This window comes from Leopardus geoffroyi, chromosome E1 (genome assembly GCF_018350155.1).
Source record: "Leopardus geoffroyi isolate Oge1 chromosome E1, O.geoffroyi_Oge1_pat1.0, whole genome shotgun sequence".
In the NCBI taxonomy this organism is placed as follows: Eukaryota; Metazoa; Chordata; class Mammalia; order Carnivora; family Felidae; genus Leopardus; species Leopardus geoffroyi.
In genome coordinates, this window is record NC_059330.1 from 743556 (window position 1) to 765937 (window position 22382).

At 66.0% G+C, this 22382-nt stretch overlaps 2 protein-coding genes across 8 annotated transcripts in view; one reads left to right on the forward strand and one right to left on the reverse strand.

Moving 5' to 3' along the window:
• The window catches only part of PITPNM3 (PITPNM family member 3), a 74677-nt gene extending 61747 nt beyond the window's left edge, over positions 1-12930 (forward strand). For 3 of the 4 annotated variants that reach the window (XM_045487294.1, XM_045487295.1, XM_045487296.1), the window contains 6 exons: positions 1305-1421; positions 1605-1753; positions 1991-2140; positions 5284-5467; positions 7639-7767; positions 9063-12930. In XM_045487294.1, the coding sequence (XP_045343250.1) occupies positions 1305-1421; positions 1605-1753; positions 1991-2140; positions 5284-5467; positions 7639-7767; positions 9063-9365 (1032 nt within the window). In that variant the 3' untranslated portion in view covers positions 9366-12930. The remainder of the gene's footprint in view (positions 1-1304; positions 1422-1604; positions 1754-1990; positions 2141-5283; positions 5468-7638; positions 7768-9062) is intronic. The other variant, XM_045487297.1, reaches the window with a different exon arrangement.
• A 292-nt stretch (positions 12931-13222) lies between these two features.
• Positions 13223-18740, reverse strand: PIMREG (PICALM interacting mitotic regulator). Of its 4 annotated transcripts, none has more exons than XM_045487307.1 (5): positions 18447-18740; positions 16965-17300; positions 15164-15459; positions 14703-14798; positions 13223-14208 (listed from the first exon to the last, which is right to left on the reverse strand). In XM_045487307.1, the coding sequence occupies exons 2-5, from the start codon at positions 17259-17261 to the stop codon at positions 14121-14123; spliced, it is 777 nt and encodes a 258-aa protein (XP_045343263.1). In that variant the 5' UTR covers positions 17262-17300; positions 18447-18740; the 3' UTR covers positions 13223-14120. The 4 variants fall into 4 exon arrangements, with proteins under 4 accessions (XP_045343263.1, XP_045343265.1, XP_045343262.1 ...); XM_045487309.1 differs by having other exon boundaries at positions 13223-14160; positions 18447-18733; XM_045487306.1 differs by lacking the exon at positions 18447-18740 and adding an exon at positions 17761-17864.
• Between the last annotated feature and the right edge of the window lie 3642 nt (positions 18741-22382).

The window sequence follows — 22382 nt, forward strand, 5'->3', positions numbered from 1 at the left end:
CGGAGCCCTGTGCTCTGGGGGCGCGCCCACGTTGCGGCAGGCGTGGGTACCTCGTTCCGCTTGACGGCCGAGGATCTTCCCGCGGACGGACACGTCCCGTTTACCCAGTCGTCGGCGGTTCGCACCTTTTCTCTACCGTGGGCGACGCTCCGGGCTCTCGTGTGTCCTCGTGTCTCATGGGATCCAGCCGCCCCGGCGGGTGCGAGGCGGGGTCTCCGTGTGGTTTTGCTTCGCATCTCCCCGTGGATAGGTGGCACAGGCGTCTTCCCGTGTGTCTGTTTCCGCGAGTTAAGTCTCTCCTCCCTGGAGTTTTGGCGTTGTGGCCCATGCCCCCTCCCGACCGTCTGTGGGTCCAGGACCCCCGAACCCAGGCCAGGGGCCGGTGCAGGTGGGGGGACGTCCGCTGAATTGCATGCAGACGCCGTGAGAATGGAGGGCGGGGGTCCACAGGGCGCTTCTCGGACGCGGCCGGGCCAGGCCGTAGCGGGTGGGCTGGGAGGTGGGGGCAGACAGAGTCGGGGGGGCCCTGCAGTGCCCGGCCCATGACAACTGGGGGCCATAGACAGGTCACCGGGCACGGCCGTGACGCCGAGCTCAGGATCCGGAATTCACCGCGGGGGCCTGGGCGTCGGCAGTTCTGTGCTTTGGCACGGCTTGTGTTGACTGAGGGTCCCCACTGAGGGCTGTAGGCAGAGCCCCGGCCAGGGGGAGCTCGGTGGGTGGGGACAGACGCCTATGGGAACGGTCACCGGCTTGAGGGGTTCGGTCTTGGAGCGAGGCTGGGGGCCGAGGGGGGCCTTTGAGCTGCGGGGTGAATTGAAACTAGAAGTGGAGAAGCCTGGGGACCCTGGATGCTTACAGACAAAGTGACTCCGTGTCCGGAATGATCCGCAGTGTGGGGGGTGGGGGACCCCAGGGAGGCCATAGCTGGTGCGGGGAGCAGGCGGGGTCCCCACGCACTTCTCCACGCTCTGACACGTTTACATTTCCCAGTAAGAAGACTCACGGTAAGTGGCTGTGGGATGGGACCTGTGATGTGGAAGGCGGAACGGGAGGCGTCCTGGCAGGGTCCGGCCCAGGAGCCGGGGAGGAGGACAGCCAGGGGCCCGGCCGCCACCTCAGGGTGCGTGGGACGGTCAGGATCAGGGTGCTTGTCCGTCCGCGGGAACCCGGGGTCCACAGCACACGGCTCAGAAGGGGTGACGCGGCAGGGACACGTGTGCCCTGCGGTCCTAAGGACAGCGTCGGGAGGAAGCTCACGGTCCAGCCCCAGTGGCAAAGGCCGAGCTGATCTCTGCTTTCAGAACGTCACCGCGAACCACCGGGCCAACGACGTGATCGCCGCGGAAGACGGCCCGCAGGTCCTGGTGGGGCGCTTCATGTACGGGCCCCTGGACATGGTGGCTCTGACCGGAGAGAAGGTGCGAGGGCCGGGCCGGGTGGTGGGGCGGAGCAGGGCCGGGAGGGTGAGCGGTGGGGGGGGGCCCGAAGTCCGTGCGCCCGAGGGCTGGGCGTGGGGGCCGAGCAGGCGGGCCGAATGGCCCCTGGCCCCCGCCCGCAGCCCCCGGCCTTCAGGGCGTCCCCCGGCCCCTCACCACGTGCAGGTGGACATCCTGGTGATGGCGGAGCCGTCCTCGGGCCGCTGGGTGCATCTGGACACGGAGATCACCAACAGCAGCGGCCGCGTCACCTACAGCGTCCCGCGGCCCCGGCGCCTGGGGGTGGGCGTCTACCCCGTGAAGATGGTCGTCAGGTAAGACCCAGGCGGATCGTGCCGTTCGGTGCCCTCCCAGCCGGGCCGGCCGGGTGATGGAGCCCTGGGGGTGCTTTCCGGGGTGGGGGGGGGGAGAGAGGAAGACGGACCGGCTGGCCAGCTGTGGCTTCAGGAGATACCGGCCCGCTGCTCCCCGCGCCGGGCCCGGGCCGACCCCTGGCCTCAGGCTACGAGCTGAGTGCGACGCGGGGCCGACCACAGGCAGGTGCCTTTTAGGGGCGACCAGACCTTTGCGATGAGCTACCTCACGGTGCTGCCCCGGGGCATGGAGTGCGTGGTGTTCAGCATCGACGGGTCCTTCGCGGCCAGCGTGTCTATCATGGGAAGTGACCCCAAGGTCCGGCCGGGGGCCGTGGACGTCGTCCGGTGAGTGTTCCCTCCCGTCCCTTCCCAGAGGCCCCGGGAGAGCCGGGCCGTGTATTTTTCCGGAATTCCACTGATCTCCGGGGCAGGAACTGGGGAGTCCCGGTCATGTGTACTGAGGGTCCCCGAGAAACGCCCTGCCACCGTCCGGACGCTAGCTCCCCCTCCCTCCCGCCTCCGTTTGATCTCTGCAGCCAGCCAGTCCTGGGCTCCCGAGTTCTGACTCCAGGCGGGGTCCAATCGGCGTGTTCTGGTGGCCTCTGGGAGAAATGGCTCTGAATGTAGCAGCCGAAAAGAATACTATTCCATCTCTCGCGGTTCCGTGGGTGGGCTGGGCTCTGCTGGGACGTCGTCACGTGGGGTGTTCCCGTGACTCACGGCCGGGTGGCGATCTGGGCTGGGGGCAGGGCTCATCCGCAGGCTCCCCTCGGGCCCAGGTTCGAGATGGCCTCCGTACTCGCGGTGGCTGGGCCCGCTCTCTGTCCGCGGGGCCAGCCTGGGCCGTCTCGTGGAGACCCGGGTGGAGGCCGCAAGCCTTCTCAGGACCCAGCCTGGGGCGTCACAGTGACCTTTCCGCTGTGTTCCGCTGGTCGTGAGTAGTGGCAGGATCCGCCCAGATTCACGGGGAAGGGACCACCTAAACGTGTGAATACGGGACACGTGGCTCCCAGGGGCCACCCTCTGAGCCTGACTCAGGCGCAGTGATAAGGGGAAGATTGGAGCTCGTACAGCTGATTGGGGAGAGCAGGGCAGGCTTCCTGAGAGAGGTGGCGTCAGAGATAGTCCCCGAGGGGTGGACGGGTTCAGTCCAAGCCGCTGCCACAAAGATTAGCAAACGTGGGGAAGCGAGAAGAAAATAGAAAACGGGTTTTGATAGGCCAGAAAGGAGGACGCGGGGCGACAAGGACAGGAAGAGCAGAGCACGTGGTGGGACGGGGTCAGGGTGGTTGGATTTTGGAGGCCAGACCAGGACGGGGCCGGAGGTGGGGCTGGAAGCAGCCGTGTAGAAGGGTGTCACCATAGGAGAGTGAGGGAGGAGCCACTTTCTCCCCTCCCTGCCTCCCCCCTCCCCACCTCCCTCCCCACCTCCCTCCCTCCTACCCTCCCTGCCTCCCTGTTTCCACCCCTGCCTCCCTCCCTGCCTCCCCCCACCCCATCCCTACCTCCCTGCCTACCCCCTCCCTGTCTCCTCCCCTCCTTGCCTACCCCCCACCCTACCTCCCTCCCTGCCTCCCCCCGCCCCATCCCTACCTCCCTGCCTACCCCCCTCCCTGCCTCCTCCCCTCCCTGCCTCCCCCCATCCCTGCCTCCCTGCCTACCCCCCACACTACCTCCCTCCCTGCCTACTCCCCTCCTTACCTCCCTCCCTGCCTCCCCCAGTTCCTGCCTCTCTGCCTCCCTCCCTCCCTCCCTCCCTCCCTGCCTCCCTACCAGCCTCCCTGTTTCCACCCCTGCCTCCCTCCCTGCCCCCCTCCCTGCCTCCCCCTATCCTTCCCTGCCTCCCTCCCTGCCCCCCTCCCTCCCTGCCTCCCTCCCTCCTACCATCCCTCCCTCCCTCCCTGCCTCCACCCCTCCTTCCATCCCTGCCTCCTTCCCTGTCTCCCTCCCTCCCTGCCACCACCCTTTTGTGAGGCTGACTCAGGGCCAGGCCCGGGAGCAAGGCAGCCCCACGGGGAAAACAAGTCTCAGGCATGAGAAACCAACCCCGGACTCCAGGTGAGCAGGAGCGATGCCGGGCCTCAGCGTAGTAGCAATGATCAGACCAGCCTGGACTGGGGACCCCAGGGTTAGCTGCCCTCCAGATGCCCCTGGCCCTGCGGGAACAGGCCCTGGACGGACAGGCTCAAGCTCCTGGCAAGTGTCCAGCTCGCCCTGTGAGGGTGGGTGGCTTATTCCTCTTCCGTCTCCCACCCCCCCGCCCATCAGCGCCCCCCTTCCACAGCTGGGAGTGGGGGGGCTGTGGTCCTCTCCCCCGGGGACCCACACCGTGGTCTTCACGTGGGCTCCTGAGCCCCTGCCGTGTTCCACAGACCCTGCTGCTGATAAACGGACTACCGGGTCCAGCTCAGAACTAGCCAGAGTCCCCACGGTGGCGTCTGAGCCTGTGTGGGATTATGGAACATCCCCCCGACCCCTCAGGGCGCTCTCCAGGTCTGGAGCCCCCCAGTCTATGGCGAGCCGGGGGTGGCCGGTGCCACAGCAGCCCCTGACAGGCCCGAGCTCATCTGGCATCTTGTAGGCAGAGTCCCGTGTGAGGTCAACAGACAGCACAATCCCACCGTGCTGCGGGAGCAGACAGGGGAGGGACTGATCGCGCCTGGGAAGCTGGGAGGGCTTCCTGCACAAGGGGGCCTTGAGAGGGGATGGGAACGTGAGGAGATGAAGCCCTGAAGGCCGTCCAGGGGAGGGGTCCGCGGCTGGGGTCCCAGCTTGAGCTGGAGCTCAAGGCCCGTGGGTGCAGCAAAGCAGCCCCGTGTGGCCGGGGTGATACGATGGTCGGGGGTAACAGGTGCACGGAGGGCTGGACACCTCGGGACGCTGGGGAGCCAGGGACGGCTTTGGGCACAGGAGCGATGGTCACCATGGAAACAGGACCGGGGGAGCGCCACGGCCTCTGTCCAGTAGGCACTATGCTGGTCGTGTCTGGACTCCTCCTTTCCCGCCTTGGGACGGCCCTCGTTTCAGTTCTTGGCCCCCCGTCACGGGTGGGGCCTGGAGGGGGTGGCACGGCCCAGGTCGGACTGGACTCGGGTGGTGGGGGTGTGAGCGAAGGCCGAGGAGGGCGCCGAAGCAGGAGGGGGTCAGGGGTCAGGTCCTGCTGGTCGCTGGTTGGACGGGAGGCCGCTCGCGGGAGCAGGAAGGGCGACGGGGACGGCCGAGGAGGCAGAGGTGGCCTGTGCTCGGCGGGGAAGCCCGAGTGACGTGGAGGCCTCGGGGACGGGGGCCAGTTTGGTGGTGGGCGAGCGGTGCCTGCGGGCCGTCCAGGGACACGTCCCGACTCATGGGGCTCCGCCCCCCCCCGCGTGTGGCTCCACCGTCCTTCCCCGGGGTCCCGGCGCTGCTCAGGACGGCTGCGGGGGTGGGGGGGGGGGGCGGGGGCGGCTGCGGGGCGGGGGGGCTGGACCTGCGATGCCGTCCGTCCGCAGGCACTGGCAGGATCTGGGCTACCTGATCCTGTACATCACGGGGCGGCCGGACATGCAGAAGCAGCGGGTGGTGTCCTGGCTGTGCCAGCACAACTTTCCACAGGGCATGATCTTCTTCTCCGACGGGCTGGTGCACGACCCCCTGCGGCAGAAGGCCATCTTCCTCCGCAACCTCGTGCAGGAGGTGAGTGCGGGCCGGAGGCCAGACCCGCCCTCCACCTGCAGGTGCTGGGAGCCTCCACGGCCCCCGCCCCCACCCCGAGGTGGGCACTGTCACCCGCGGGGACAGAGGAGGGCGGGGAGGCTCCCTGAGGCTCGGTGACTCCCCCACGGTGCCCGCGTCTGCGTCTCCTCCTTTACCTCCTGACCCCAAAGCCCGAACTCCGTCTCTGCGCCCGGTTATTCCTTCAGCCGACGGGTGCCCGCCACGCTCCTTCAGGGTCCTGGCGTCGGCGGCACGGGCTGTCACCTGCTCTCCTTCCGGAGCTTTGACCTGTGGCCCTGGCACGGTGTCCCCTGGGAGCTGCTCAGAAATGTCGATTCCCTGCCCCCCCCCCCCCCGCCCCCACTCACCCCAGACCCGCTGCATCAGAAACTGCGGAAAGGGCCCAGCGGTCTGCATCTTGACAGACCCTCCTGGGGGATTTCAATGATGGTAACATTTTGAGAACCAGTGATCTGTGGCCCAGGGGCTGAGCCCAGCCGGTAGCCGTTCTTCTACGTGACCTTGGCCTGAGAACGGTGCTTATAGTTTTAAATGGTTGGGGGTTGGGGGCGGGGATCAAAAGGAGAATGCTATTTCATGATGCGACAGCGGTACGAAAGTCCGATCTCGCTGCCTGCGAAGGCAGATGCGTTGGGACACGGCCACGCTCCCTGCTGGCCACGCTCCCTGCTGGCGCGGTGTGCGTGGCTGCTCGGAGCCACAAAGGAAGAGTGTGGTTGCAGCACAGCGCAAAGCCTGAGATACCGATTATCTGGTCTTTCGTAACAACGTCAGCCAATCCCTGGTCCAGAGGAAGAAAGATGTGTAAATCTTTACCTGGTGGGTGATTAGTAAAGGCCTGTTGTCATGCAGAGGAGCTTGGCCTGGGGAGGGCAGAGAAGGCTTGCAGGGGTTGGTAACTCTTGAGCTGAGTCTTGAATCATGAATAGGAGTTTGCCTGGGAGACACAAACAGAACGTGCAAAGGCACTGAGGTAGAAGAGAGCCTCAGATGTTCTTAGAGCTGCAGGCATGCAGGATGCTGGTGTGCACAGGGTCAGACCCAGGTCGCGTGGGAGCAGAGGCCTGGAGGTCATGGGGGCCTGAGGGTTGGCAGACCTTGGAAAACCTTGGCCAAGACCGTGAACTCCGCTGAGGGCAGTGGGGAGCCGGGGAGCGGCAGCAGAAAGAGCCCTGTGGTGGCTGTGTGGAGACCAGATCGGTGAGACAAGAGAGGCAGGGAGGCCAGGCAGGGCAGAGGCGGGCCGGAATCCAGGGGGCGGCCACGGGGATGGAGAAAACGGCATCGGGGGCGGGGATTGTCAGGTCATGCTCCGGGACTGGGTGGCGGCCCCCCAGCAGGAGGTAGAACTGGGGAAGAATGTTCTGGGGGCAGCAGAAAGAAAGTTCAGGACCGGAGCTTTGTGGCCCTCCGGCGGCTCTCAGTGGCCAGCCCGTGGAACCGGGAAGGTGGCGAAGAGCAGTCTCCCGGGCCAGGGCGTGGCCAGGCGGGCACGAGAGGGAAGGGGCAGGGTCGGCGTGGGGATGGGACGGGCAGTCCAGACGGGCGGTTCTGGGTTCGGTCCTGGAGGCCACTGGCTGCGAAGGGGCAGGAGGGAGGCCGAGGTGCTCGTGGGTCACCCCGCGAGCAGGAGGTCCCCCGGGGCTGATGGGGCTCAGGAGGGAGGGAAAGTGTGACCTGGGACCAGAGGGTGGGGCTCAAGGTGAGCACCCGGAGGGCGAGGGGCTGGGGGGCAAGCGAGCATCGGGACACGGCCGCCGGACGGAGGCACTCCGCACCAGTCTGGGGTGGTGCGGACGGCACAGGGCGGGGGGTCAGGCCCAGACAGAACCCCTCCAGTCCTGTGACACGTAGAGCCGCCCCTCGTTCCCTCGCCCGTGTCTTTGCCCGTCACCCAGTGACCTCGGAACGCCGACGGGGTCAGCAGGTGGCGTGGTCCCGACCTCCCCAGGCGGAGCCCTTGAACTGGGGCGCAGGGCGGGGCGGGAGGGGAGCTCCTGCAGGGCCGCGTCCTGCCGCGGGGTGGCCCCGGGACCTGGAGCCCCCCACCCCCACCCCCCGCCCCGTGCGGAATCGGGTCCTCTGACCCCGTGAGCGCCCGCCCCTCCACGGGCTGCCCTGTGTTTCAGTGTTTCATCAGAATCAGCGCGGCCTACGGCTCCACTAAGGACATCTCCGTGTACAGCGTGCTGGGTCTGCTGCCCTCCCAGATCTTCATCGTGGGCCGGCCCACCAAGAAGTACCAGGCCCAGTGCCAGGTGGGGGCGCCGGGCCGGGTGGGGGCGGCGTGGGCGGTGTCTGCCGTCCATTCAGTCGTTTTTGTTCCTTCCTTCATTTGCCCACTCACTCATTTGTTCATCCGTTCATTCACCGTTTCCACGCGCACCATGGGCACCTGTCCTGGGCCAGGCCCTGGCGCCGTCGGATGTCCCGTCATCCAGGCGGCAGTGCCCGTGGCAAGAGGCCTCATGGACGATGGGGGGCACGGGGTCGTGACCCCCCCCCCCCGGGGAGGAACAGAGACGATGGGGGCAAGGCTGCTTTGGGGGGTTCGAGGGAATTGTCCGGGAGGCTTGAGGTGGGAGGAGCATTTGTGACAGAGGTCGCCGCAAAAGTGAAGGTCAGGAGGTGACAGAGCAGGTGTCCCCCCCCCCGGGCGGGAGCAGGAGAAGGGGGGCCGCAGTGCCTGGCTGACGGCCCGCACCTCGGCGGGCTGGGACTTCGGGGGTGAGTCGTGATTCCTGCGGTCCACAGGCTGCAGGGGGAAGGCCTGTCAGAGGAAGAGGGGAGGGAAGCAGGGGGAGGCAGTGGCTGGCGGGAAGGTGAAGGGCCCCAGAGTCACTTCGGAGGCAGGACGGAGGGACTGGACTTGGAAATGCACGGGTCAGAGGTGTGGGCTGAGCGGGAGCAAAGGCCAGGGGTGGCGCCTGGTTTCTGGGAGCACGATCAGCTCGGGGGTGCTGTTCCGGGGACTGAGAGCAGGTTGGAGAAGGAGAGGTGGGGGGGGAAGGTGACGACCCCTTTGGGGGCGTGCTGAGTGCGGGGCGTGGGAGCCACCGGCGGGTGCAGACGGGAGATGCTGACGCACACACGTGGCCCCCGGGGCTTGCGTGCATGCAGACTCTGGTTCCATAGGCCTGGCGGGGGGCGGGGGGCGGTGGCTGAGATTCTGCCTGTCGGGCCCCGGTCCCGCTGAGGCTGCTGGTCCGCGGCCCCCTTCTGGGGGGGGGGGGCAAGGGCCTGAGGACCCGGTGGGGGGGTGATGGGCAGGGAGGACAGCAGCGGGCCAGCACCCGACGGGGCTCTGCGGGGCGGAAGCCGGATGTGGCGCAGACTTGCGTTTGGGGATCTCAGTGGCAGGTGACGAGGACGGTGTGCCCCGCGGGTACAGAGGGACGAGCTCAGACCTTCAGAGGCAGGCGGGGAGCTCCCCAGGGACGAGCTCAGACGTTCAGAGCCGGGCGGGGAGCTCCCCATCTCCCTGGCGACGATTTTGGCAGGGCGGGGGGGACCGGGTCACCGCCCCGCTGGCTGACGCCCGTCCCCTCCGCAGTTCCTGAGCGAGGGCTACGCAGCCCACCTGGCGACGCTGGAGGCCGGCCACCGCTCGCGCCCGAAGAAGAACAACTCGCGGATGGTGCTGCGCAAGGGCAGCTTCGGCCTGCACGCGCAGCCCGAGTTCCTGCGGAAGCGCAACCACCTGCGCAGGACCATGTCCGTGCAGCAGCCCCACCCGCCCGCCAACCCCAAGCCCGAGCGGGCCCAGAGCCAGCCCGAGTCCGACAAGGACCAGGAGCGGCCCCTGCCCGCGCTCAGCTGGGCGCGCGGGCCCCCCAAGTTCGAGTCGGTGCCCTGAGAGCCGGGCTGCGCGCAGAGGGCCGGGGCCGGGCGGGGGTGGGGGGTGCTGCTCCCCGAGACGGGCCGTTTCCTGCTTTTCCCCGCCCCCGTGTGTGTCCAGCGGTGTCCGAGCAGAGCGGGGAGGGACCCTGCCGAGCCCCGGGGAGGGGGCTCCCTGGGCCGCGAGGGGGTGAGACCCCAGGGTCTCCGCAGCCGCGGCTGCCTCCCCGTGCGGGACCTGGGACCGCGAGCCCGTCAGGGGCGGTGTCCGTGGAGTCCTGGGGGGCAGGCCTGCCCCGAGCTGGCCGGTCTGACAGAGTCGACCACCTTTCTGGGGTCCACGCAGGCCCTAAAGGGAGAAGCCGCCAGACCGGGAATCAGCAGCCGCTGGCAGGTGCAGCCTCCCAGCGGCCTGGGGGACGGACAAGTGGCATCGTGCCGGCCCCCCTGTGACATCCTGGGTCAGCCTCACGGGCCTGGCTTTCCTGTGGCAAAGTGGCCACTTTCTGGGAGGGAGGGGACATCCCCCGGGGCTCCTCCTGTGTCCGCGTGTCTGTCCACGGCCCTTGTGGGGGTGGGGGGGGTGGCGGGGTCTGGTGCTGACGGTCTGTCCTTCTGCGGCTGTCCATTGTCCCCGTCTTGTCCTCGGTATTCCTACCGTTCACCCGCGGCCCGAGAGGACGGCCATTCCTCTTCCCGGGGTCCTGCCTGGGGCCCTCCCTGGGGAGGCTGCGGCCCTGGGCGCTGGCCCGGCTGGGCTGGCTGAGAGCCCTTGAGCCCCTCGTCGCCCTCTCTGGGCCCTGGCTTCCTTACGGAATTGGAAGGCCCCCCCCCACCGGCTGAGACTGGTGCGCGGTTTCTGACTCCTGGGCTGTCTTCTGTCTTGCACTTCTGTGCCCTGGGGCTTTCTGGGCCTCAGAGCCCCTCAGACCACCCGAGCTCCACCTTCCACACTGTCTGAGAGAGGGGCTCCGGGGGGAACCTCACTGTCGCCCCACCGCTTGGGGAGGGAGGGGGATGGGAAGGGGTCCCGGCTCCGTGAGGCAGTGTGCTTTTGCACTGATGCCCAAACCAAACCACGTGTCCCGGCAGCAGGGACACCCCCCACCCCGGGGGCCGGGCTCGCCCTCCCCAGCGCTGCTCACGCTGACTCTGTTTTGGCTCCTGGAGGGCATAGAGCTGAGATCCCAGCATTCCGGGGGCGCGTGTCATTTTGGCTCAAACTGTTGTACTCTTCTCCCTTCCGCCTGCCACTCAGCTTGGTTTGGGGCCCACGCCCTCCTCCTGGGCCGTCCCGTGAGGTGGGCAGGGCTCTCCTGCAGCCCAGCCCAGGCCCACACCCGCCCCGGCCTGCTTCGGAGCCCCTGAGGCTGGCCCAGCTCCTCCAGGCGGGGCTGTGCCCGAGTCCAGGCACCTGCGTGGGCCCGTGTCGCTTCTGCTCCGTGTCTACCTCTCGCGGCTCCCACGTGGCCAGCGTCCTCCCCGCAGCGGCTGCTGTGACCTGCCCAGCAGACCTGCTGGGGCTGGAGGGGTCCGGGCTCCCGGCCCCCACCCCGCTCTCTCCAGTGTGCGGCACCCCCCTCCCCCAGCCCTGCGGCTCCCCTGTAGGCAGGGGCAGGTACCCTGGGGGTGTCCTCTCCAGCCCTGCCTCCTGGGTTCGCAGGTGCCCATCCCTCCTTCCACAGTTGGTCGTCGGGGCTCCCCAGAAGGTACGAGGTCGTAGGCACAGCTACTCGCACCCCAGGCCTTCCTGTCCTTCCCGAAATCTAGCCTGCGTTGAAGTCGGGCGGACTTACTCCGATTCTCTGAGGCTCTGCCATCCCCTTTCCTTCCAGAAGCCCCTGCCGTCAGGCTCCACTGATAAATTAGTGGAGTTATGTCCTCCCGAGTTAGGTTCCCTCTGCCCTGTGAGCCCCAGGCTAGGAGTGAGGGACACAGAGTGACAGAACACCAGGACCCTGGGGAGTTTGGAGTCCCAGTGAGCAGGGTACTGTGGCTGGGGATCTGGGGTTCTGGGGGTGCTGTGGTTTTGGGGGTCCAGGGTTCTGGGGGGGTGCTGGGGGTCCCGTGGTTCTGGGGGTGCAGAGTTCTGAGGCTGCTGGGGTTCTGGGGGTGCTGTGATCATGGGGGTCCGGCAGGAGGCCACCCCTTCTCCTTTGTGGAACCGGACGACTCACACCTGCGACTGGGGGGATGAAAGGCGGCGTCCTGAGCCCGCCTCTCGGGTTAGTGGGCGTGTGCGCATGCGCGCGAGCGCCCCTCCGCCTTGGCGTTGGTTAACGCGCGCTCCCGGACGAGTGGTTTGTGCGGTTTTGTCCGTGCGTTGAAGTTGGAGGGAGACGAGCAGGCTGCGTTGTTCCCTGGAGGGGGTGCCGCCGCCCCTCCCCGAGTGGGTCCGTGAGCCCGCCTGGCTGTTTCCCAGAGAACCCTTCCGGTCCCCGGTGCGCCCTCTCCCGGGACCTGGAGCATCCTTCTTCCCGCCTGATCAGAGCTCCTCGTTTCTCGCGTGGCATGTTCGTTCTTCCCTGTCTGGTGGCCGTCCCTGTCGGAGGGCCTGCCTGCCGCCCTCCCCCGCGCTCGCCCCGAGGGGGTCTCGGGGGCCTACCTTTCTGGCTTCGTGGGGTTTTCCTGAAGATCTCGACCTGCCCTTGGGCTCCACAAAACATGCGTTTAAAAAAGTGGACCGTTTTTTTTTTGACGCACTTGGACGGACGGCCCTCCTGTCTGGGTGCTGGGCCACAGACACCGCGTCTGAACCCCGTATTCCAAAGAGGTTACGGGGGCGTGGGTCCCCGGAAAGAGGGGAGGCTGGATCTCCTGGCTTTTTGAACTGTTTTTACCACTTTGGAGCCCCTGGTCTGCACCCTGGGAGTGTCCTACAGGCAAAACAGGGCGCGCATCTTTAAATGAAAGCCAGAGGCCCGAGCAGGCGGCTCTGGTTCCCCGTGGACACCCTCCCTAAGCATGGGCGCAGCCCCGCCAGGGAGGGGGGGCCCTAGCTGGGAAGGAGCCTCAAGGCCGGACCCCGCCTTAAATAACCAGCTTCCCCGCCGAATTCCCCGGGTCTGGGCACCAAGTGCTCTGGAAACCCGTTCTCTGGCTCAGCCAAAACACCCAACCCCTCGCTCCTTCCCCTCCCTCTGGGCTTGGGGGAACCTTAAAAATCACAGCTGGGGTTAAGTCCACGCAAGGAGGCCCGGGGCCTGGGGGGGGGGGGGAGTAGAGTCACTGAGGAGGGGCAGGACGGCTCGCCCCTGGGGACCTCCACCCTCGAACCCCTGTCCTCTGTTTACTCCGAGGTGGCAGCCCGTCCCGTCTTGTCCGTGGTCCGACTGTTCCTAAATGTGTGACTCTCAGTATTGCCAGTGGCAGCCGGTTCTGTGGTGAAAAAGGTTTATTCCCTTCCTCACGGCTGCCTTGTACAAAATCCGTTAGAAAAGGAAATGTAAAATATCAGATTTCTAAAGCGCCAAACACAGCACTACGGGGTTAAAAGATTTTTACTACTGGTCTTGATTTTGACGTGAGCTGGTTTTTAACTCTTGAACGTTGTCACTGAAATAAAAACCTGATTTGCCTTTAAAGTGTGCTTTGTTCTGAGCGGAGCGGGGAAGCCTTCCCTGTGCGGGGTGTCTTCTCCCTGAGCTGGGGGCTGGCCGCTAGGAGCGGGAGGCGAGAGGAGCGGAGCCCGGCCCCGGAGTGGGGGTGCGTGTGCACACACATGTGGGGGTGTACACGTGTGTGTGCAAGTGGGCGTGTGTGCGTGCACGGCTGTGTTCACGCATGTACGCGTGCGCACGTGCACATGGGTGTGTGTGCCTGCGTGGTTGTGCGTGCACACGTGTCTGTGCATGCGTGTGGGTAACAGAACAGATGTCAGACGCAGAAGCGGTCTTTATTATGAAAAAGCAGTGTTATCCGGGGAAGTCACACGCGGGTTTCTTTCTAATAAAATAACACAGCAGATTTCTGAGATAAACTGGCCAAGCGCGGAAGTCGCTAGTCAACAGTGATGCCCGTCCCTGCACACCCCTGGTCCCTGTGCTGAGCATAAAGAGCTGTCAGGCTCTCGGGGCCGGGAATCTCTTCCCCCATCCCTCCCTGCAGGGCTGTGGTGGGGGCAGAAGGGACGGCGGCTGGGCTCCCCAGAGCCCGGGCACAATCCCTCGGGGGTCCCACCCTTGGGTCCCCAGTCCCTTCTGGTGCCTCCACCTTCATGTTGGAGAGGACACAGCCACGTGGCCTAAGTGCAGGTGAGTCTCCGAGCCCAAAAGGGGAGTAGAATGAACCCCCCCCCCCACCTCCGTCCCCCTGGTCACTCTCAGGCTGGGCCAGGTGGCCACTGGCAGAACCAGGTGTGGCCCCGGGGGAGTCCCCACCCGGGGCCTCCTTGGGAGCTCGTGGGGCCGCGTGGATCCCGCTGTGAGGTCATGGTGTCTGCCGTGGCTTGCCTCCTGCAGTGCGGAGCCCCCTTCGTGCCCCTGGCTGGGCTCAGAGCGGGGGCAGGTTCCCCAGAACGAGGGGATGGAAGGGGGCTCGCCGACGGCCCGGCGTGCCTGGCTGGGGACGCGGTCAGTGAGGTTGGCTGGCTCTAGGCAGGTGGGCTAGACCTGCATGCTTCCTACGCTGCTGGGCCCATCCACTCTTCAGGAGTTTCCAGAAAAGACTACGTTCTTCCACACGTTCGTGGTGAGGAGGAGGAGGAGGAAGAGGAGGAGGAGGAGGAAGCTGGAGAAAAGGCTTGGGAGGCGGGCGTCACCTGGAGGCGCTGTCCTCAGTCACGGATGAGAGAAACGGTCATGGTCATGTCGCCGCTGGAGACAGGAGGGCGGGAGGGACTGGTGTCACCTGTAGGAGGGACCCTACCACCCCGCAGTCAGAGCTGGCTGGGCCCCGCCCCAGAGCCCATCCGGGCCCTTATATGAATGGGGAACAGGCCCCAAGTTAGGGGGGCTGCAGACCGAGGCCCCACCTCCAGAGGGTCCTCGGCGGTCAGGCCAGACGCTCCAGAGTGGCCATGGGCCTTTTCCCAATCCCATGGGCAGGCAGGCGCAGGGGAGCCATGGGGAGTGCTGGGGTAAGGGCAGGTCTTCCGGAAACCAGGTGCCTGGCCTGGTGGGGCTCCCGGGGGGCCGTTCGCATCCGGGATGCGTTCCAGACACCATCCTGATCTATGTTTTCTGCCCCCTCGTGTTGCACGTGAGCGGCCTGAGGCTCAGAGAGGGCCGGGGATGGGCCGGGGTCACACAACAGGGTCAGGGCCCGAGTCGGAGAGGTGTAAAAACTTGGCAGGACTCAAGGAGCACGGGACCCCCCCCTCAGCTCTTCCGTTTTGAAGCATGACCCGCCAGCTCACCTCTCTTCAGCCACAATGGCCTCGTCCAGCTGCCGGGACAGCTTCTGGAGGTGCTGAAGTCCCGCTCCCACAGGCTCCGGGTCACTGTCAGACTCACTGAAAGAAGGAAAGCCGCAGCAGTGACCGGCGGAAATGTGCAGCACGAGGCCCTCCCGCCCGGTGCTGGGCCGGGTGCGCGCAGGCCCAGAGACACCCCGAAGGGGCCGGGAACACCCTGTCTGGGCCCTCCTTGCCCTCCAGGAGGTGACAGCCCACGCGACTTGTAGCACCTGCCAGAGAACACGTGGCTCAGGGCCCATCAGGTCCAGGGCCGGGGACCCTGCACAGGTGAGCCCTGCGGTTCCCCCTCGTCAGGGGTAGAGTTGGGTCAGGACACAGATGCCCCCGGGGAGCCCCAGGAGGGGGTCAGAAGCCGCTGGGGCCCAGCTAGTGATCTGGGGGCAGGGCACTCCTTCTCTTACCTGGGGGAGCACAGGGGCTCCGTTGAGGAGTAGGGGCTCCGGAAGGTGGGCTCCCTCTGGGACCGCCACTGTGGGTGGGCGCGGGGGCCCACGTGCCCAGAGAGTCGGTGACAGGGTCTCTCCCGCGGGCCCAGGGCTGAGGAGGCTGGGGCGGCTCCACACAGCCGGGGGCTCTTCTGGCCCGGGGTGTGGGCGAGGGGACGACTGCCCGTCTGTGCCCCTCTCCTCCTCTTCCTGGCCTTCACCTGGGTCCCCACCAGCCACTTGGTGCTGCTCTGGCAGGACTCCTGGATTCTCTGGGACGGGACCACGGGAGGTGAGTGCAAAGCCGAGGACGAGCTCCTGCAGAGTCTCCGGGCCCCTCCCGCCCCTCAGCGCCCCAGCCGCACAAATACAGACAGCTCGGAGCCCCAGGGGTGAGGGGGGTGCGTGGATCCCTGAGAAGCGAGTCCGCTGCGGGGAGCCAGCTCAGGGCCACCCAGGGCACCGGTGCGGCGGTCAGCAGCCCGACCAGCGGCTTGTGGAGTCCACACTCGTTTCGGGACACAGAAAGAGCCTGGCGCCTCCTGGAAGGCCCCCCAGGACCTGCCTCGGGTCTCACTAAGTCGCCCTCCGCACTGGTGCGGATTCGAGGGGCAGCTCTCCTGACACTCAAAGGCTCAAAGCCCCTCTGGGTTCCTCATGGCCTGGGGTGGGGGTGGGGGGCAGGCCCTAGTTCCTGGGCGCCTCCCACCGGCTGGGCGGCTGTGCTGGCTCCTCGACGCCAGAATGTCGGCCCAGGCAAACCAGAGGCCAGAGGCCGGGACGAGTTACGTTTGGTGAGGTATGTGGCCGCGGGCACACCTGTGTTTCCGTGATCCCTTCGGGACAAAGGCGGTCCCAGGACTCCTAGTCGGGGACTAACTTTCAGCTCAGAGACCCCAGAGCAGAGGGTCTGTAAACAGGTTCAGAATCCCAGCCCGACACCAAGGAGGTACCCGCACCCCTTCTCTCCTCGGAGGCTTTCGCTCGCCATGATGTCAGTCCTTTCCGGGGGACACCTGCCCCCATTTTCGGGTTGGAGGACCCGTTCACCTGCAAGGCCCCAGGCACCTCACGCCTGCCCACGTGGCGTCTTTGTGCCCACACGTGTCGTCTGACACAAATCCTCGCACACCTACCTTCCGAGCACCTCTCGAGGTCCACGCCTCTGCCAGGCCAGGCCCCCAGGCCCCCCGGTGGCGAATGCTTCTCACCCCCTTTCCACCAGGCGGCTGGGGAACGAGCTCTAAAATGCTCCTCGGACTGGATTCCCACCAGGTTGAAAATCCTCCCCACTGGCCCCCGGTGGCTCTTGGGAGAGTCTAACCAAACACCCTCGGCACGCGGCACGCCTGCCCTTCCCCTCCTGGCTCCCTGTCCTCTGGCCACCCAGACCACGCTCCCTCCGCTCTGGATCTGGATCCGATCTGGACCCACGCCATCTCACTTGCCCTATGCTCTCCTCCCACTTCCTTCCCCCTTCCTGGGCGATTCCGCGGGGTGGCCTCCCCTGCAAGCCTTGCTGTGTTTGCTGTGTCCCCGTGACGCCCATGCTTGCTACGCTGTGACACCACAGCTCTAGCATCTTATACTGCGAGGCTCCGCTTGGCCTCCAGGACGCCCTTCCCATCCGTTCGTCCCACGGCTGGTTGAGGGCAGGAGACACAGCGAGGACACACCGAAGTCCCCGTCTTCGTGGGGTCGGCCTCCTCAGGGGCCCCTTGAAGGCACCGGCTGCGGGCACCGAGGAAGCCCCGGGTTAAGGGCCCGTCAGCATTACCTGGGACACGGAGCCCAAGGCGTTCTTCGCTGAGCGAGCCGCAGCCTGGAGGCCCTGCTGCGCCGCCGCCTCTGGGTTCTCCAGGCGTTTCCAGGAGGGCCCCGCCCCGAGGTTGCGGCTGACTGCCCTCAGGGGCAGCCTCCTTTGGAAGTGTCTGCACAGGGAGCCCAGGGCCCCGCTGGAGGGCTCCGGATGGCCGCCCGCAGCCTGCTCCGCCTCCTTCTCCGCCAGCTGTTCCCGCTCCTGGAGCGGCCCCCGACGCACGGAGACCCCCACGCCCGGCCACTTAGAAGCCATCTGCCCAGTCAGTCGGGAGTCTGCTCAGCCCACCAGATCCTGGGGAGGAGGTCAAAAGCAGGTCAGCAAGCCATCCCCTCTCCCCCTCCCAGGCTCCACGGAGACACAGGTCGCCCGGGCTGGGCGTGGGGGCACGTGGCAGCGGTGGGTGTGGGAAGGGAGCTGCTTCCCGGAGGAGGGGTCAGCGCCTCCCGCGGTCCCTGGCGGCCACTGTCCACAACAGCTGCGTGTCCATCTTCCCACCCAGCCCTCCCAGCTCTCTGCCTCAGGCGGGAGGGAAGCAAGGGTCAGGACGGGGCCTCGCCGAGCCTCGGCTGGCCAGGGCCCCATCCGGGGCCCTCTCCCGTCGCCCAGAGCCCCCCGATTTGCAGCTCGCAGTCCCCAGGCGCCCCCACTTGCGTGCCCATCCTGACTGGCACACCCGCCCCACCCCCACGCTCCGCCCAGGTCCCGTCGGAACAGAAGGGTCCCGGGCCCCCGGGCCCCGGACTGCGCTCACCCGGCAGCCCCCGGCGCAGGCCGCAGCCCCGAGGAGCCGCTCCGCGCCCACCCGGCGGGTTTGAAACTCCGCGCGGGTCCGCCCCCTGGCCGGCCCTCGCAGCTGATTGGCCGCGTCCCCGCAGCGCTGCCGCGCCCGGGATCCGATTGGCCCGCGCTCTAGCGGCGGGAATGCTGCCCTCCGATTGGCTGGCCGCCCCATTCGTGCTGGGGCCGCGGCCGGGCGGGCGCAGCCGGGCGCCGCCCCTTTGTCTCCGCGGTCTGCGCCCCGCCGCGCGGCCAAGCGGGTTCGGTCGGGAGGCGCGGGGCCGGGAGCTCGGCCGCGCCCCGCGGCCGTGGGTTTCAGACACTGCCTCTGTGTCCCCACGCTCGGCACCCACCCTCTGGACCCTGGAAGATCCTGGGGGCGGGGACAGACCAGGGTACACCTCCCGGTCCTCCTGCGACGAGGCCGCCTCCCGTCTCCCTTGGGGCATCCAAACCTCGCCCTTTGGAAAGCCCTCTCCCACTTTCTGGAGACCCCAGGGCAGCCCGGCCCGCGCCCCTCTCGGGTCCCTTGCTGCCGACCTCACCGGGCCCCCCTCTCTGGCGGGGTCTCCGCCGGTGGGTTCCTTGTGGCTCTGCCCTTCACTGCGACACGGCTGGGTGACCCCACCCACTCCTCTCTGCTAGGGGGGTTGCACGCACCAGGTGCTGCTGTGCTAAGTCCTTTTATGATGAACTCGCTGGGCCCCGATGGCAGCCTAGCAGATGAGGAAACCGCTGTCCGGAGAGGTTGGGTCGGGCCCCAAGTTCCCTCAGTTAGTAGGTGGCGGGATTCCCACTGTCCGGGACCCGGGTCCAGGCACCCAGCACCCCCTCGGATCCAGTGCGTGGGGAGAGACGGGCGTCAATGAGCCGCATCATCAATAATCCAAGAAAATTATGACACCAACATCGTGTCATTTAGAGCTCGTGCCTGAAGGATGAGCTAAGGGAACCAAGAATGTTTGAGCGTGGGGGGGGGGGGGGGGAGGGGGGGACCAGAGCCCGCGGTCGGTCGCCGGGGTCACACACAGACGTGCAACCGAAACTGGTTTCCTGAAACAATGCTGGGGTCTGTGTGACCTGCTTTGATTTGTTAATTTGCTACTTTGTCGTTTAAGAACGCCACTGGCAGCTGGCGACGGGGCTCCCGGGCTCTGCTCCGCTTCGCGGGTTCCCCGAGCTGGATCATTGCCGGCTCAGGACAGTTGTGTGTGTTGCTCATATTTAGGAGGTTTAATTCACGCCCTTTTCCGGTGAAACACGGGGGAACAAGCGTGGTGATTCTTAGGAAAACTACGCCACACGGGTGGGAGAGACTCGGTGTAGGAGAAACACCTAGAAACAGTCTCTCCGGCTAGACCCGCTCTCGTCACACCTGTCCGAGCCGGTGACAGTGCCCCGCGTGTCCCGGGCGTCAGAGGACAGCTCACACTGGTCCAGCACTTAGCTCGCACGCCGGGCACATTTCCTGTCTTCACCCTTCCTTCCTCAGCCCTCCAGTCTGAAGTCGGGGCTATTTCCGTCCCCATTACAGACGACACAGACCCACAAGGGTGAAGTGTCTGCTGGGGACAGAGGGACAGTCGGCGCTGGAACCGAAGCCCTTGGATGTCTGGCTTTAAAGCCTGAATGCTTAACCCTGGGACACGTGACCTCCTGGAGGCTCCGGAGAGCCTGGGTGACCGCCGACCAGACCCTCCCCTTCCCTGCCCTCGGGGCCTCGGAACAGCTCCCGGCAGCCGGGGTGCCGGAGTGCAGTCGCCATGGCGACGAGGGAAGGAGGAAGAAACGTTTTCTTCTGAATGAGAAGGCTCCCTCTCGCCTTGCAGGGGGTTGGTGGGGAGAGGGGGTGGGAGGGGGAGGATGTGCTGAGGGGAGCAGGCTCCTGGTGCAGGGGTGGCGGGGACAGGGGTCCCTGCTCCTCCCTGTAAGGAGAGAACGCTGTCAGTTGTCCCAGGCAGGGGCTTTCTGGGGTCCAGCCCCACCCTGGCCTCTGTTGGGGAGGAGGGTGGATGCTGAGGGGGAGCTCCAGCCTGCCCCGTCCTGGGGGCTCCCCCGTCCTGGGGGCTCCCCTGTCCTGGCGGCTTCCCCTTCCGACAGCAGAAATTTTACCCGCTTCCTTGGCCTATGGAATGGCCAGTGCAAACTCCCAGGAATGTGACCTGCGGCGGTGGGGGACAGGGCGCCCCACATGAGCTGGGGGCAGGTGGTGCTTTCGCTGAGGAACCAGGGGACGACAGAGTGCGGGGACGAGGCGTTCCCACAGAGGGGTCCGCGAAGGCTGGTGGTGGGAGGCCAGAGAACAGGACAGAGGAGGCCAGGGTGACTCCAGAGGGTCCCCTCCCCCCCACCCCGCCACCCCTCCCTATAGTGGCCGGAGGCAGGGGCCACCCCACCATGCAGCCTAGGAGGTTGGGGCGCCTCCTGAGGGCAGTGGAAAGCCGCCGCCGGATTTTCAGAGGGGGTGGGGTTAGAGTTGCCTCTAAATGAAGTCCATTAGGAGGTTAGTTTGGGGGACAAGGGGTGGCTGGGGGGTCCCGTCTGGAAGCCGTGGCCTGAGCCCCTCCCGGCTTGATTGATCTTCTGGCATCAGCCTCATCAACCTCCCTCACCCCCGTCCCTGCCCACAAGGGGCCAAATCTCTCAGCTCCCTAACCCCAGCCAGCAGCGACTTCTACCCTCCACACCCGGAGCCGTCGTCAGTGGGACGTGAGGGGACCCGTTTCTTATCACTGGCAGGAAAGTGCCGGACGTTAAGTCTAGTATCGCGAGTACTGAGAATACAAACACCCACGTAACTGTCGGGGGGAAGAAACAGCATGCCAGGACCCCGGAAGCGCGGCCCCCACCCCACCCGGCGCGGCCCCCCTCCCCCTCTCTGGACTTTTCTGGGAATCGATGTTACTTTTCTTCGTAGTAGTCGTAGCATCTAGTATACATCTTGCTCCCCGTGCACGCAGACCCCTCCAGGCTGTTGTGTGGCTAGAGCAGGATGGAACAGAGGGGAAGGACCCCTGCACCCTCACCCCACCCCCACCCCCACCCCCCAGAGAAGGACGGGTCTGGGCCCTTGGCGGACTGAGCACCCAGGGAGGGGTCCTGGAGAGGTCTGATCCAGCCGCCCCCGTCTGGGTCTGGGGGCTCAGGCTCAGCCCCCCTCTGTGCCAATGGCTCCTCACGGGAGACTTCCAGGGTGCTGGGTGTGGGGTCCCACCTACTGCTTCAGGGAGACTTCTCAACTTCCTGGGGAGGAAGGTGGGAGAGGTGGCTTCTCCCATTTCAGTCTGGAAAATGGAGTTAGGAAGGATGGCAGACCCCCGAGGCCACAAGGTCAGGAATAAGAGGTGGGGTCGGCCCTTTGAACGCAGCTTCACGTGGCTCCTCTTAATCCAGGGTCCTCAGGTCCCCGCTTCCCTCCCTAAACAAGTCAGTCTGGGGTCTCCGACAGGAAGGACCTGGGAGCCGGGGCGCAGGAGCTCTGACTGGCCACCAGGTGGCGCCAAGTGCCAAGCTTTCAGGCCCCTGTCCCTTTAGACCAGAAGGCGATCCCAGATGCAGGGACTGAGCTCCACCTGGGTCCCAGGCGCAGGGATGAGGCCCTCCAAAGGGGAGAGGAGAGCCCCGCTCCCCACAGCCAGACTTTGTAGGGGAGGCTGAAGTGGGGCTGAGAGAGGCTCTTTGCCCAAACCTGCACCCTTCCCTCACCCCGTTCTAGAGCTACCCAGGCCAGACGGCTGCTTCTCTCCCCTCCCCTGCCCTCCCAGTGTCACATCCTCCGGTGTGCAGAGTATGGGGGGAGGGGAGGAGGAAATAGGAAAGGGAAGGCAGGCAGGGACCGAGGAGCCCTCCTCTTCCCCTTTGGTGGGAAAGCTCCAGCCGGCTTTCTTCCTTCTTGGTGACAAGGGAGCGGGAGAGTGGGGTGAGCTGGGGGCGAAGTACAAGCTAGTCCCCCCCCCCGCCCCTGCCGGCGGAGTAACCCCCCCCCCCCCCCCCCAGTGGAGTATGTGTGATAATCCTTGCACGCTCCTAGCTCCCCAAGAACAGGGGAAAGGGGTTTAAGTGCCGCCATGGGAATGTGGGAAACTAAACTGCCTTACTGCCTACAGCCCCTGACAAGTCCTTGTAACCCGCAGAGTGACCTCCCTCTAGGAGCTCAGCTGCCTGGATGATGACACTTTGCTGGGGGCAAAAGGGAATCTTGGCTCAACATTGTCCTGACCCCCCAGGATCCTGTAAGTCTATTTAACATAATTCCTTTGCAAACCTCCTTTATCTTTAACCCCCAAGTATATGCTGGCCATCCTCCTCCAAGCTTATGGCCCCCGATATACATCTGAGGGGTCTCGTGACTGAGGTCTTACTAGATGGTAATAAATGATGTTTTGCTAACAGCAGCCCCTCAAGGGCCTGGAAACCTTGCTTCCAAAATTCCGTAGAGACTTACACCGTCCCTGACCCCCTCCCAACCTGAGGGCATATGATGAGTTACCCGGCACGACCCCATACAGCTTTTTCTGCCCACAAGTCCTGTCCCCGTGCTTAAACAAAATCACCTCTTTTGCACCAAAGACGTCTTCGAGATTCCCTTCTTGGCCG